Source organism: Pseudorca crassidens, chromosome 2 (genome assembly GCF_039906515.1).
Source record: "Pseudorca crassidens isolate mPseCra1 chromosome 2, mPseCra1.hap1, whole genome shotgun sequence".
In the NCBI taxonomy this organism is placed as follows: domain Eukaryota; kingdom Metazoa; phylum Chordata; class Mammalia; order Artiodactyla; family Delphinidae; genus Pseudorca; species Pseudorca crassidens.
Genome location: NC_090297.1, coordinates 44,522,660 through 44,537,940, shown reverse-complemented (window position 1 = coordinate 44,537,940; position 15,281 = coordinate 44,522,660). Strand labels below are relative to the sequence as shown.

General features: G+C 48.0%; 1 protein-coding gene across 1 annotated transcript; it reads right to left on the bottom strand.

The window, feature by feature from the left end:
• Window positions 1-226: 226 nt before the first annotated feature.
• On the bottom strand, window positions 227-7,970 carry DMRTB1 (DMRT like family B with proline rich C-terminal 1). The gene is made up of 4 exons (XM_067709602.1): window positions 7,391-7,970; window positions 5,022-5,227; window positions 1,636-1,789; window positions 227-291 (listed from the first exon to the last, which is right to left on the bottom strand). Exons 1-4 carry the CDS (start codon window positions 7,968-7,970, stop codon window positions 227-229), a joined length of 1,005 nt encoding a protein of 334 aa, XP_067565703.1.
• Window positions 7,971-15,281: the final 7,311 nt, after the last annotated feature.

Below are 15,281 nucleotides of genomic sequence, written 5' to 3'. Positions count from 1 at the left end.
CCTTACAGCCCTGGCTCTGCCCTCCAAGCTCCTTTTCAACCGCCTGTTATCTCAGGATTGAGAGAACTTTAGCAATCACCTTCCTTCCTCCAATCTTGAAATGGGAATTAACTGTCATCTTACACCTATCACTATCCTTCCTCCCTACACATCACTGAACAGAGACAAGAAAATCATTGCTGTTAACACCCCCAAGGCCCCACTCTGCTGGTCTGAGGGCCGGGGCCTAGTCGTACTGCTCCTGGGACGAAGGCTGGCTGGGCTCCCACGGCCCCTCCGTATCCTGGTCATCTGTGAAGGACAGAGAAGAGGGGCTGGATTCAGCAAGAGGAAAAATTACCTGTTTTCAGATGTAAGTTTTCTCGAAGGCATTCTCATCATTCCCAGTCCCTACGGAGAATTAGTTATTCCCACTGCCACCTTTAATTTGCTAGGAGTCAGGACACTGGAATTCTAGCCCTGGTCACATGACACAGACTCAAGTTCAAACTCCAGCTCTGCTTGTCACAAGCTGGGTGGGAGGAAGCAAGCTACTCCCAGCTGGGAACCTCAGCTTCTCCTTCTGTCAAAGGAGATGATGCCCTACTTTGCAGCATCAGGGGATTAGGTGAAACACTAAATGAGAATGAACTTTTACTACCGCCTTTATCGTTTCAGCCATCTTCAGGATGGCCTCGTGAAGTAAGGGACCCTTATTAGTCCGCTTGTGCAGATACTGAAACTGAGGCACGAAGGAGTGAATTAACGTGCCCGAGGTCATACCGTTGGCAAGCGCTGGAGTCAGGACTTATACCCAGGCTGTGCGGCACCAGGGCCAGCGTACTTCAAGCCACACTGCACCATCTCCCCAGCTAACAGATCTAGGTGTTGCACAGACAGCAAGTGTAAAATAGGCCTTAGTTTCTTTTCCTGTGGAGCCTCAGGGGAGGATGGAAAGGGTAAAAAAAAAAAAAAATCCTAGAACCTTTAAACCTGCGAGGGCCCTCAAAAGAAAACCCAAAGCATTTTCACATCCAGAGTTGCAGTTGACCCTCACAGTAACCCTGTGACAGGGCCTGTTTTACAGGTGAGAAGACTGAGGTCTAGAGGAGGGTGTGAGTGCCCAAGATCACCAAGTGCACCAGTGGCAGAGCTGTGAAGGGCAGGTTCTCTCCAGAGTGGCCTGGGGGAGAGGAATCATCCCCACCAGCCCCCAAACTGGCTCCAGCTGCTGCCCCAGGCTCAGCACGTGCTGTTTCCCCAGCCAGAGAGGCCCGGCACCTCTGGTCTTCTGAACACACCACATGCGTGCCATCCTCCAAGTCTCTGCCCACGGGCACTGCTACGGTGAGGAAATTAGCATTGGACCTGGAGCCAGGCAGAGAATTCTGTTGAAATCTGAGCTCCGCCACGGACATATAGGAGAACCTCTCAGGGTTCTGTCGGCTTCCTCACCTGAGAATGGGGACCCACCTCCCCTAGATGATCACGGATGGAATTTAGGGAGGGGTGCAAGGAAGAGCTTACCCAGGGCCCAGCACATTTAAAATTCTGTTCTCCATTCCCCTTCTTTGCACATCCATTTTGCAGTAGGGCCCCCTTCCTCCAGAAAGTCTCCCTGGCCCCTCGGCAGCTGGAAGGTGGGGGCTCACTCACCAGTGTTTTCCTTGTCCGCGTCAGACATGATGGGCAGCGAGGACGATGCGGGCGGCGGGGGCACGCGCTGGAGCATGGTGAGGTACCGCGGGGGTAACTGGGCCGGCGGCAGCAGGTAGTAGCGGGTCTGGAGGTCTTCCACTGGCTCCTCCACCTGTGGGGCGCACACAGCAGAGAGCCAGAGGGGAGAGGGTTGGCCAGAAGGGCCAACCCAACATTCATTCTCCTGAATGGGGGGCTCCCCGTGGGGCAGATTCACCTCTGTGGCCCAGACACCGGGGCACAGGGCGCCCGGAACAGGCTGCTTGGCAGGCACCTGCCAGATGACTGAGGCAAGAAGGAACAAAGGCACACCTCAGATAAGCCTGGGAGCAGGCGCACTTGCACAGCTTCACAACCTCCTTTCATCCTTACGACCCTAGGAGGGAGGTTCTATTACTATCCTCACTGTGGTGACCAAAAACTGCATCAGTGAGATGAAGGTACAGGCCCGGGGCCACAGAGCTGGTGAGTGGCAGAGGCAGAACTGAATCCCGAGTCGGCCTGACCCCACTGCTTTGCAACGGAGAAGGATCTGCATGCATCCCGACTACGTGTGGTCCCACCTTCCCCACGTGTAATGACTCAGACTCAGGGTCGCTGGGCCTGGGGGGTGTCCCCCTTCTAACCGGCCAGTGTCGTGCAGCCGTTACTGAGGCAAGGGCAGCTGGGTGACCTCAGCAAAGTGGCTTCAGCACTCAGCCCTTCTGTATTTCTGTTCCTTCTCCGGAAGATGGAAGCTCACCCCACATCACAGGACCCCAAGGCTGGAATGAGGGGACGTGGAGGGGTGATGACTACACAGCTCAGAGAAACGTAACTGGAAAGACATGAATGTGATAGAAAATGATGAATTTCAGCTGTGGGTCCTATTGTTTACTTCTCCATCCAGATGCTTCAGAGCAGCCCTTCCTAAGCTGTGCTCCAGAGAACTCTGGTGTCCTACAACGTATTTCTAAAAGTGCTCTCAACAGTGTTCTTTGTCAAGGGAGTTTGAGAAACACTGCCTACCACCTCCACACGGTGAGTCACACACAGCATAGTAAAGGCCTCGAGGCAGTCTGCAAAAATCTCCGTAGGTTAACCCAGCACTTCCTAACTTAATTTGACCACAAGGAAGGGAAGATAAGCCCACTTTTGAGTACCTGCCGTGTCCCAGACCCTGTGCCAGACACTTTGTACGCATTCACACCTTATTGCTGGAATCTATCAATGGCCCTATGAGATAGGGCTCTCACCCCCATTGTACAGATTAAGAACCCAAGCGAGGTCCTCAGAGGTTAGGTGACATCCCCAGGCCATGTGGCCAGTAAACAGCGGAGGTAGGATTGGTTTTTAGGTCTGTGCGATTCCAGGCCTGTGCTCTTTTGTGGGAAGAGAAAAGAGGAAGCAAAGAAGTAGCAGGTGGGGCAGGACAGGAAGAGAAGGTGGAAGGTGGCTCGGGGCGTATCTAGGAGGCTGAGCAGGGGCCAGCAGGACAACGATGAAAGCAATTCATAGGCTCTTGGGTTCGAAACAGCTTCACAAATAAATGCCTGGTCCTCTATCCAGACGTGAAGGGGGTGGGAAGGGGGATTATTAGTGCTTTAATTCCAAGCTGCTCAGCGGAGTCTCTCCCTGGATCACAGCTCCTGCCTGGGGTTTGTGGTGGCAGCTCAGGCCCAGATAAACCAACTGAGATCACACTCCTAACAAAGGCCGTCTGGCAGGCCTGTCAATCAGAGCCCTGCCCCGGATGCCAGGCCCCAGGCTTCTGTGTGAGCAGACGGTGGGTGTGTGCTCCATTTGGCCAAGGTCCCTCTCTTTGTGTGGAGGCTAGAGATGCCGTGCTCTCCCTGGGCTGCAATGGGGTGGCCGACACCCCCACATTTCAGGCAGGGCAGGGGTGGCGGTGAGAGTCAAGGGCCATGTTTGCTCTGCCTCTGTCCTGGCTCTGTCACTGACCAGCTGTGTAATCTGAATCCTAGTCCCTCACTCCCCAGTCCTGTGACCCTGGACAAATACGTAACTTCCTGGAACCTTCTTCCCCTGCCCTACAATGAAATAACATTCACCTCGAGGGCTGACATAAGGGCCAGTAGGCACCCTGGAAATGATCAAGACCAGGGGTGTTCCAACTTTTCCCCCTCGAATGAATGGAAAATGATTTCTAAATAAAACTTTAAAAGATCTGGAACAGACAGAGGAGATGCTGCTGAGGTGAAGCAGGAGTGGGGATCCAGCCCCTGCGTGCCTGACCTGCCTGGTCTCAGCTGGAACCCCACTGAACCGGCTAATGACCTGTGGCTAATGACCTCATTATGTAAATGCCAAGCTTTTATCCTTTCTCTTACTCACTTCCCACATTAAACCAAAGAAGCCTACTCTCTACTCGCTCTTCTCCACCCTCCACCCAAGGGAAACATCTCTGTAACACCCAGCGTTAGGCTTGTAGCTCTGAGGGAGACAGTAAAGGTGACAGTGGTCTACATTTCCGTGAACTTGAACTGCGTCTGAGCCAACCTCCCCCACAGGTCCAGCCTTATGGGGTCAAAGTCAGGACTGGTCACCCAGGCCTCTCACTATCCTGCAGTCCTGATGGCCCTCAGTGCTTGCCAAAAGGGAGAAGGGCGGAAGGAGCTAGTAACCAAGGCCACAAAACCTGGTCCCCCCACCCGTATCTCACACAACGGTTCTGACTTTTACACATCCAGCACTCAAAACTCCAGGCTCAAAAGCACACCAGTTAGTAGCCAACCACTGATCTTATAAAACGATTAAATTTCATCCATTCTTTCAACAAATATCTCCTAAGGTGACAGGTGTTTGGGGAAGGTTTCCATATTTTTCATGACTAAGCTTAAATGCCACTTCCTTCTGAAAGCCCTCTGCCGTCTCCGGTGGGATATACCTTTGGGGCAGGGGACCTACGTCTGCTCCTGGCTGTGCCCTCAAATGTGTGGCTCCAGGAAAGTGATATTTCCTTTCTGGTACCCAGCAAAATGAAGGGCCCTTCTAGCACTGGCATTCCATGGGTCAAGGCTGGTGCTCACTCAGTGTTACTGCGTGGCGGTTCCTCAGGCTCATCTGAAATGTGTCTGTATTCCTTCTTGCCCGAGCTCCCCCCAGAGCCTTTTAAGCCGCGCCACAGCCCAGGCTGACTTGTCTACATGTGTACAGACTTGGCTACACATGTGCATTCCCAGAGGCGCACACAGTACAAGGTCAATGCTGTATCCTTCTGACCAGTGCCCAGGGCCTGGTATGGAGTGGGCACAATGGCTGGCTTCCTGGGACTGAGGGTCTGTAAAAGCAGCCAGGGTAACTGGGGTAAGGAGGAACCTCGAGGAGTCAGGGATGGTACTCACCAAGCCTGCTCCATTGTAGTGGCTGCAGGACATGTGCTGGAAGCCCTGCTGCAGGGGGACCCGCGGGGTAAGGGATGCATCCTGGTAGCGCAGCAGGAACGGGTGGTAGGGGTGCATGCTGGAGCAGTTGTGGTACAGCTTGGAAGGCTCTCTTTCCAGGTACCCAGACCCCACCACACGATCTGAGTTGACGCTCAGAGGGGGCCCTGAAAAGGGACACAATGAGGGAAGTGTTAAAAACACACAGAGCTAGGAAACAGGGCATCACGTTACTGTCTGAAGGTAGCAGTACAATAAACACTCATATCCATTTACAGAGAACTCCCACATCCATTATGCTTTCGACCCTCCCTGCTCTTTAAACCCTTCACCCATGTTCCACTCACTGTTCTTAGGAAAAGTCCTTCGGCACAGCCACGAAGCCCCATGTGGGCTAGTTCCTGCCTCCACTCCAGCCTCCTCATTCCCGAAAATCTAGCAGCTCCTTCTTTCTCCTCCACCTCAGGGCCTCTGCAGATGCTGTTCCCTAAGCTTGGAAGGCTTTTTCTCCTGACCCCACTTTGCCTCCTGAAGTCCCCAGTACTCAGCTCCTAATCTTCCTTCTGACCACAGCTAAACCATCGATTATTAGAGCTCTATACACCAATCTGTGCGACTCTTTGATCAGTGGTGTCCCTCTCCCCAGGACAAGATCCTTGAGGGCAAGGAATCTGACTCATCCTTTTCATCATTAGTGTGTGACACATGGTGCTCAGGGCTCAGTCCCTGTTCTTTGAGAGATGGAACAAAGAAAGGCACTGTGGGGCTTCCCCGGTGTCACAGTGGTTAAGAATACACCTGCCAACACAGGGGACACGGGTTCGAGCCCTGGTCTGGGAAGATTCCACATGGCGTGGAGCAATTAAGCCCGTGCACCACAACTACTGAGCCTGCGCTCTAGAGCCCGCATTCGACAACTACTGAGCCTGTGCTCCGCAACAAGAGAAGCCACCGCAATAAGACCATGCACCGCAACGAAGAGCAACCCCCACTCGTTGCACCTAGAGAAAGCCCGGCCACGGCAACGAAGACCCGAGGCAGCCAAAAATAAATAAATGGAAGGAAGGAAGGAAGGCACTGCGTCCATGGAAAGATATTGTTCTCCTAGAATTGCTGTTTCAGATCTGTCTTCCCCATCTAGTTCTCTGGGGACCTATATTTTCCTAGAATGCCCCAGAAGGCAGAAACGGGCTTCAGAGAGCATCAGGCCAATCCCCTTAGCATACAGAGGGGAGAGACTGCCACAGAAGGAAGGAGCTTGCCTAGGGTTACAGAGTGAGCAGGCCCCCAGCGTCCTGACTCAGACTTGTGCTCTTTCTACCACACTGCCACAGAGAAAACCAAGAAAACACGTGTCTGCACCCAAAACGAGCCCCTTTAAAAAAGCTTCAAATCAGGGCTTCCCTGGTGGCGCAGTGGTTGAGAGTCCGCCTGCCGATGCAGGGGACACAGGTTCGTGCCCCGGTCCAGGAAGATCCCACATGCCGCGGAGCGGCTGGGCCCGTGAGCCATGGCCGCTGGGCCTGCGCGTCCGGAGCCTGTGCTCCGCAACGGGAGAGGCCGCAACAGTGAGAGGCCCACACACCGCAAAAAAAAAAAAAAAAAAAAAAAAAAAAAAGCTTCAAATCTACACGTGACTTGTAATAGTGAAAGCCACAAGACCTAGGGAACAATGTAATTTATGCATATGGAGGGAGGGGAGAAAAAACAGGCAACAACAATCATCTCAATAGACCGTCCTCCTGTAGTGTGCAGAGCTCGCATTCCCACCCACGCCTGGGAAAGGGCTGGAAGGGCTGCACGGACAGACCCATTGGGGCAGGGAACAGGTGAGGGTCGGGGCCTCTAGGGCACAGAAACGGAGGGGACGGTGCGCAGGCGCAGTCTTGTTGCGCTAGACCACCCACAGGGACGTCCTGGGGAGGAGCCTCCAGCCCAAGAAAAGGGCGGGAAGAGGCGCGCAAGCGCAGTACGGTCAGGCTGCCTCGAGCCTCTCCGTGGAGGAGGAGGGGCAGCAAAGTTGACTGGGGGCCATTTTTTCCTTTCAGGATGGAAACGCAAAAAGCTGTAGCTAAATGTTAAAAGCCCTCAGAGCCACCCATTCCTTTCTCTCTTTTACCTTCTTGCAAAAAGGCACCAAACCCAAATGACTACTCAGAAAAGGGTATCCCAAAGCAAGGTTACCTCTAGAAAGCATCTTCCCCACCCCCACCCCTTCCCCGCGGGATCCGAGCGGGCCTGGGACGCCGGCGTGGGGAGCGGGGAGGCGGCAGCCTGGAGAGGAACCAACAGCAGGGCAAGGCCGCGCGGGGCCCGCCCGAGAATCTTACCGAAGTTGGCGAATGGCGGGCTGGGCACCGGCCGAAGCGACCTGCTCAGCTCCAGGCGGCCGGGGCAGCCCCGACCAGCGGCCTCCGCCCCGAGCTGGGGCCTCAGAGAACTGGGCATCGCCGCGGCGGCTTGTTTGCTCGGCCCCACGTGGCCGCGGCCGCCCAGAACTGGCTGGAAGGTGCTCCGGCCGGGGCTCCAGCCCTGCTGGGGTCTCTCGAGGAAGCAGGCGGTCGCGTGGCCCTCGGGGCCCGGGTGCGCGTCTCCCGAAGCGGCAGGCAGAGGCAGCGGGCGTAAGCTTGAGCCCGGGACAGCGGCCGCGTCCCCGGAGGCCAGCTGGGGCCCCTGAGCGCACAGGGCCACCTCCTGCTCCTCCTTGGAGACCTGCTTCTGGAGTACCTGCTGCGCGGCCGTGATCTTCTGGCGCTGGGTAATCAGGTAGCACTTCTTGCAGGTGCACTGCTTCCAGCGGCACTTGCCCGCGTGGCCCTTGACCGGCACCAGGAAGCCATGGTTCCGGCACCGGGAGCACCTGGGGGCGCGCAGCATCTTGTCGGCCAGCTTGGCAAGGTCTGCCTCCATAGCACAACCGCTACCTCTGGGAGCTGCAGAGCGAGTGGAGCACGGATGAGCAGTGCCCCACGAGTCGCTGGTGCTGGGGACTTTGGATACACTTGTAACAAAGCGACTCTCAGTGCGTCCCAGGAACTGCAGCAAGACCCTTGCATTTTTCCTTTTTTGGGTGCAAAATTTGGAGAGTTTCTATCCCTTGGTTAATAAGATGCAAGGGATTGGGTTGAATAAATTCTTCATGGAATGCTATTGCATATATGTCATCTGGATTATCTGACGCTTTAGGCATTTAATTTCCAAACTCTCTATTCCCGCCATCCCACAGACAGAAGCTATTTCGTAGTTTCAAAAAAAAAGGCGGAGTGATATTCAACGGTGCACAGATTTAAAGCTCCAGAGGAACGTATAAACAAACCCATTCCGGTTGAAAAGCATTCCAAAAGGCAAACCGTGTTTCTCCTTCCAAAAGCTGCTGCTTCTGCTGAATTTAATTTATCTCCCCTGCAGGGAAGCAGCCGTTCACAGCGATGCTTCCAGAATATTCTCAAGAGCTCAGTGCAGTGTGATAGCTGCTCAAGGGTGTGCCCTATAATAATTCCCATTTTTAAAGTCTTATTGGTATAGGAATGCATTTCTGGAAGATGGCATATTGCTGTTGTTGATGCCTTCCAAAGTCAAGCATACTTAGAATGCTTTGAAGTAAAATAGACTTAGGATATTTTAGCATGAGCTTGAACTGTGCCATGAATTTAGTTACCTCTGTAAAACAACCCAAATCTCGGGACACCTAAAAAGTTGCCACAAACTTCATAGCTTCCCAAGACTACTGAACTAATTCATTTTTTTGTTTTATAGAAATTTGTGACTCCCTGAGGTCTTCCCCCGCCCCCCTTAGGTCCAAAAAGGAAAGAAAAAAGCTTGTGATCATAGGATCAATCATTTTCTTTAAGGAGGTAGTTATGGTTAATACCTGGTGAAAACGTGTGTATTTTTAACTGCCCTTTCTCTGAAGTTCTCTCTGTCGGGTCGCAGAATGGTAGAAGCTAAGAGCCAAGGCCTGGTGTCCACCTTGATCTTCCTGAGCCTCTGGTTGCAGCTGTATTTTGTATTTCTCACCAGCTGCCTGACAATAGGAAGTGGTTGCCAATCTGAGGTTGATTATGTACTGGAAAGCTGAAAAGAGGTTTCTAAAATCTTTTTCTGCTTTAAGGAAATATATTCCTCGGGCTTCCCTGGTGGCGCAGTGGTTGAGAGTCCACCTGCCGATGCAGGGGACACGGGTTCGTGCCCCAGTCCAGGAAGATCCCACGTGCCGGGGAGCGGCTGGGCCCGGGAGCCATGGCCGCTGAGCCTGCGCGTCCGGAGCCTGTGCTCTGCAACGGGAGAGGCCACAACAGCGAGAGGCCTGCGTACCACACACACACAAATATATATATATATATATTCCTCATCTTAATAAGAGGGCAAAAAGTATATTCTTCCTGTATTATTTGGCCCTTTAGGAATTTCACTGGTAATTTAAATCCATTTAAAGAGACCTAGGTTTGTCTCTGCTTTGCTCTAACACCCTGTATCTTAATTTTTGATTTTAAAAATATGGTCCCGTAGATACAAGGACAGGCAAGCTCTTTTTCTGACTCTACTCCATTCAGAATGTCTAACTTTTTCACCGACCTTGTCAATTGAAAATGTTACTTAAAAATCATATTTTCAATACTACTGTCAAAAAAACTGGGGCATAAGCTGCATTGTTTCATTATGCTGCAAATTATAAGGTCATTTTCTGCATTGTCAAATTTAAACATCAGCTGATAAGGTCTAAACAAGAAAACTACTCTCATTTACATTTTCATGCTTGACCACCCAAGCTCTCTTCATTTTCCTATTAATGATTTAAAGGAAAATCCTATTCAAAGACAACTATTTGAATTGACTTATTTTAGCCTTGTTAAGGACAAAATGCTTCCATATCTATTTCATAACTTTAGGGGCAAAATTTACCCAAGGTGATGTGAATTTGCATAGTGCTTTGAATTAATAAACAACCATATGTCTTTTTAATCAGTAGTCACGTTATAAGATGCAGAAACCTCAGGGTTTATATAGTAAACAAATAAGAAAAAAATATACTAGTTTATTTCTCTCTTCCCCGCAAAGTCTCAATCTGTGTAGGTAAATTCCAACAGAGCTTTATTTATTTCACTCTTGGAAATTCAGGCAAATTGAGAGTTTTGTTTTATTTAGGTTGATGACTGATTACTTCTTAGGCTGCAGCTGCTAGATAGAAATAGATATAGATATACTTCTTTAAATTATTATTTAAAAAGATGGTAAGATGTAAAAGTGAAAAACTGGAAGTCAAAGAAGGATGAGAGCAGTAAGTACATAGTAGACCCCTTCCTTCCCCACACCTAAACCTTTGGATGTTATGTTTAAGAAAGTCTGCATCATCGTAAACAGTAGTTTATAAAATGACAAGTTATAGTTACTGGGGAATCACCAGTTTGACTAGTTAACCACAAAGGGGCTGGTTGATGGTCATATCTGAGTTCCAGCTTTAGATATGGCTGTATTTTCCTCGGAGTCCCAAATTTCCTACTTTGAATGATGCCTCTTCTCTTCTGTTAATATGATTGCTATTGGTACTGTTTAATTCATATTCATTTTAAAGAGCCCTGTATTGTGCAGTACACAGGGGTATCATTTATAATCATTAAATATTGCATGCACTATAATGTTTCCTCACTGGTAGCACACACGAGTAAGGAAGGGCTTTTTTGCCTATAGCATCTTTCCCCCAGCGGCTATAACCTAGATATCTGCTACCTTCTTCTTCAGGCTCTCTCTAGTGAGCAATGAAAACTTTATTGAAGATTTTGTAGGGGATAGAGGGGAGGATTTACATGACACATCCTACAGCAGATGCTTTAAAATCCTGCCTTAGCGTTTCTGTTCTCTCAAGATCCTCCTCTGCTGTGCCACACCCACTGGAGAGGAACTGGTCTGGTTCCCCACCCACCCACCCCCACCCCAGTACCCAGCCTCTCTAGCTTTTCTCTCCTTGATTTTTGAGAGTTCTGTAATGGATGTGACTATCTTACTTTTCTTTATGTCTAGCTCAATATAGACATTCAGTAAATATTTGTTGAATGTACAAATGAATCTTACCTCCCTCTCCTGCCAATGTCAAAGTCATCTCCTTTCTCACCGGCACAGTAAATCAACTTGAATCCACCAACTTTTACCAAACATCATACAAAACAGAAAGCCCAGAGTGAACAGGACTACTGTCCCGACAAGCAGAATCTGAGGGTCAACTTTGGTTCCTTGAGCTTACCCCTTATCCCTGATGGTTTCAGAACAGTAATAATACCTACCAGCACTTACTAAGTGTTTGTATGTGCCAGTAATTATTAAGCCCTTTATGTGTATATATTCATATAATACTCAAAACAACTCTCTAAGGTAGGTACTATTATTTTCAGCCCCATTTTACACATGAGGAAACTGAAGCCTACAGAAGTTAGGTATCTTGCCCAAGGTTTTCAGGCTTTAAGTGACAGAGCCATGATTCAGAACCAGGAAATTTATCCTCAAAGTCCATGTTCTTAACCATATATCTGGTAGCTCGATATTTCTTCTAAGCAAACACAGTGCTCTCCCCAAGAAAGCATTGGTGATTAATAGAAATGTTTGTCTTGTTACGTACCCCATTACAGTTGGGGCAAAGGAGGATGAAGGTGTAGCAACTTGGTGAAAATTCCTAGGATGCCCTGCTTACTTGCTTTTCTTTACCCATAGCCAATATTCACTGAGCGTCAACTATGTGCTAAGCATAAAGGACACAGAAGTAAATAAAAAGATAAGATCCTTACCTTTATGTATACTTCCTAGCTGGCAAACCAGACAGTAAACAAACAATTCCAGATGAAAGCTGAGGAGTGGTGCGGAGACCCAGGATGCTATAGGAACCCATATGAGGGTCCTAATCTGGATCAAGAAGTCAAGGAAGACTTCCTTGAGGGGCTGATTCCTGAGCTCAGGCCTAAAGGATGAGTAGGAATTAGCCAGGTACAGGAGCAGGAGAGGTGTGTCCCAGACAGAACAGCATGTTTAAGGCTGCAGCGTGGCTATCGTACAGTGAGGTCAGGAGACTGGAGGGAGAGGAGATGGAGAGGTTGAGCAGTAGCCATGTGGAGGGAGTCCTTAGAGGAAACTATAGCTGTCACCTTTGAAACTGAGCAGGACCCTGCAGGGCCCTCCTGCGTACAATAGCCCCTCCATGTCTCCCATTTCTTATAAAGAAAAAGGCTTTATAGTCTCCTAGGCCTTCCCAGAGTTCCAAAGAACAGATGCAATCAGTTACTAATTAGGAAAGTGAGGGAATGCAGAAACAAAGGAAAAGCTGTCAAGAAACAATAGTTCAGCAGGAAAACAGAGTCCTAGTTCCTCCTCAGGGGATACATGCAACAATCTGACACATATCTTTGAGTTATTCTGTAGGAACTGGAACTAAGACCCCCCACCCGAGTAGAGGATGGTGATCACAAGCTGAGCAGGAGCACCTGACCCCAGACTGGTTGGAATCAGAAAGTTAATGGTTAAGATTCCTGAAACACCACCCTGTTACCTCACCACCAACCAATCAGAAGAAAGTCATCCCCCTGCAACCCTCACCCCAAATGTTGCCTCTAAAAGCCCTTCCCTGAAAGCCATCGGGGAGTTCAGGTCTTTTGAGCATGAGCTGCCTGTACTCCTTGCTTGGCACCCTATAAATAAACACCATACTTTCCTTCACCAGTAAACTGGCTCTGCTGCACAGCAGGTGAGCAGACCCAAGTTCGGTTCAGAATCACTAAGACTAAGGAGTGGAAATGACATGGCAGAACCAGGCCAAACTAGAACCCACATATCCAGACATCTAGTCTCTGTCCTTGGTTTTTCTTTCAGAAGGTGGAACAATAAGTAACTAGGACTCACATAGGTATTGCAGATTAAAATAGAGCTGAGTGGGGTTTTCTTTGGGGCAGTTGTTCCAGGTGGGGCACACACTTGAGGCCAGTCATGGCCCTGTACTAGCACTATGCTAGGCAGGGTTGTTCCTCCTAACCCTGGGTCCCTGACCGATTCATATGCCTTCTCCTAGGAATCTTAAACAGACGAAGCACAAAGCAGCAGTGATGGAAGACAAAGGAGTGAGAGAAAAGAAAAATGAGATGAAATCAAACAGAAAGCCGTTGAAGAGATTGTGTAAAGACTGGAACAAACAATTCTGTGGAGCAGATAAGAATTACAGCATCTGGGCAGAGAGGGCATGCTCACAGTGGCATTGCTAGTAGCTGAGTTAGACTCAATAGCACTGACATTTGTTTTTTATATACTTGCTAATTTGATGGGGAAAAAGTATTTTTACACACATAGAAACTTTCACAGTATATATAACTGATCACCTGTACTTTTGATAGTACTATCCAATTTCCATAGATTTCAAGAAATTTTTTGTCTTAAAGGGTGACATGTCCCTATAAGTACAGTGTTAAAAGTGGCTAGTAGCTTTAATATCTCTGTCCTTTGTTAAAATGCAGATTTGTTTTAATGCAACATGCATGAATTTAATGCCAATATACGCAGGATACTGTTCCCTAGTAAAATCAGAGTAAAAAGGAACAAAGGATACACCAGAAACTAGCACAACATTGTAAATCAACTATACTTCAATTTAAAAAAGAGAGAAAAAAAGAACAAAGAAAAATTTAATCTTCCTTTCTCTATGTATGTTCCTTGTCTAGTTTCTTAAAACAGTAAATTCCTATTTATCAAAAAACAAAAACAAAACACAAAACACCCAGTATTTTTCCCTGAATTCTGCTTCTATGAGAACAGCAAGCAGACATCAGGAATTTATCTTTCAAAAGACCTTTTCATTTTATGTATAACGTCAGTACAAATTCAGTCCATGTTATAACTGTAAACAGATGGCAAGAAATACTGCTCTAGAGACAGGCAAACTGGGTTGAGAACCTGATCATTACTTATTAGCTGTGTTACTTTGGTTGTCATTTAACTTCTTTGCACCTCAGTAGTAGTAGCAGTAGTAATGTTTGTATAACTGCTGCAAATTCCGAAGTGTCCCACATTTATCCCATTTAATGATATTAAGATTTAATGCATGCTTACAGCTTTGCAGGCAATGCAAAATGTAAAGTGCAAAATGCGGCCTCATTTAAACCACAGAACAACATCTATAAGGGAGGTACATTTATTTTGTCCATTTGACAAATGATAAAACTGAAGCTTAGAGAAATGAAGAAATTTCTTACCCAAGGTATACAGGAAGTGTCAGAAATGTGTATGAATAGCCTCTAGGTCTGTATCTTAGCCACTACACTATAGTACCATCATTTAGTTATTTCATTTACTTTAACTATAAAGTAAGATCTCTGATTCTTGCAGGATTCATGAGATAAGGCATTTAGATACAGCAACCAGTATCTGGCACGTGGTTAGCGAGCATTACGTGATGTCAAGGAAGAAGAAGGGGCAAGGGAATGGAGAATGAGGAGAGAGACGTAGTACCTCTGGCTTACCCAAGGCTACCTCTAACCAGAAGATTCGATTCAGCTGCACAACCTTTTTGTGGTGTCAGGCTCTCCAAGCATAGATTAAACCCAAGCTGTCCAGTACCATAGCTATGACCCCATGTGGTTATTGAGCACTTGAAGTGTGGCTAGTCCAAATTAAGATATGCCGAAAATAAAATACACACCAGATTTCAAAGACATAGTATGAAAAAAAGAATGTAAGTATCATTAATAATTGTTTATAGATTATATATTGAAATAATGATTGTTTTGGATGTATTGAGGTAACTTTTTTTTAAAATGTGGTTTTTTTAACTTTTTTAATGTGGCTACCAAAAAATTTTAAATTACATATATGTCTCACATATTTCTATTGGACAGCTCTGAAAGAGATTTGCCCGCTCAATCCTCCTTCCACTTCTGAAGACCAGGTTTTCAACAGCAGCTCAAATTCCAGCTGTTGTGCCATTGTCACGAGGAGTGCACCGCTTTCATACATCCCTTCCTCATGCTGGCTACATTACCGTCACTAACTTGAATGTACTCCTTGTCACTTCGGGCCTTTCCAATGGGATCAAAACACTCATGCTTTACAATTGGAAATATTTATCTGACTACTAGAACATGTTAGCTAGAAGAGTCTAAAAAAGCTCTAGTTTGCATTTTGAATCTGCAGATGCATTGATGTTATTTTCCTAGGAATATTGTCATATTTATCTTGTTAGCTATAAACTACCAA

Excerpts from the sequence above, each read along its gene's own strand:
- DMRTB1 (XM_067709602.1), bottom strand. The coding sequence starts at position 7,970 with ATGGAGGCAGACCTTGCCAAGCTGGCCGACAAGATGCTGCGCGCCCCC. Across the intron at positions 5,228-7,390 it reads CCCGCCATTCGCCAACTTCG|GGCCCCCTCTGAGCGTCAAC; the intron begins GTAAGATTCTCG and ends GTCCCTTTTCAG. Across the intron at positions 292-1,635 it reads CGCGGACAAGGAAAACACTG|ATGACCAGGATACGGAGGGG; the intron begins GTGAGTGAGCCC and ends TGTCCTTCACAG.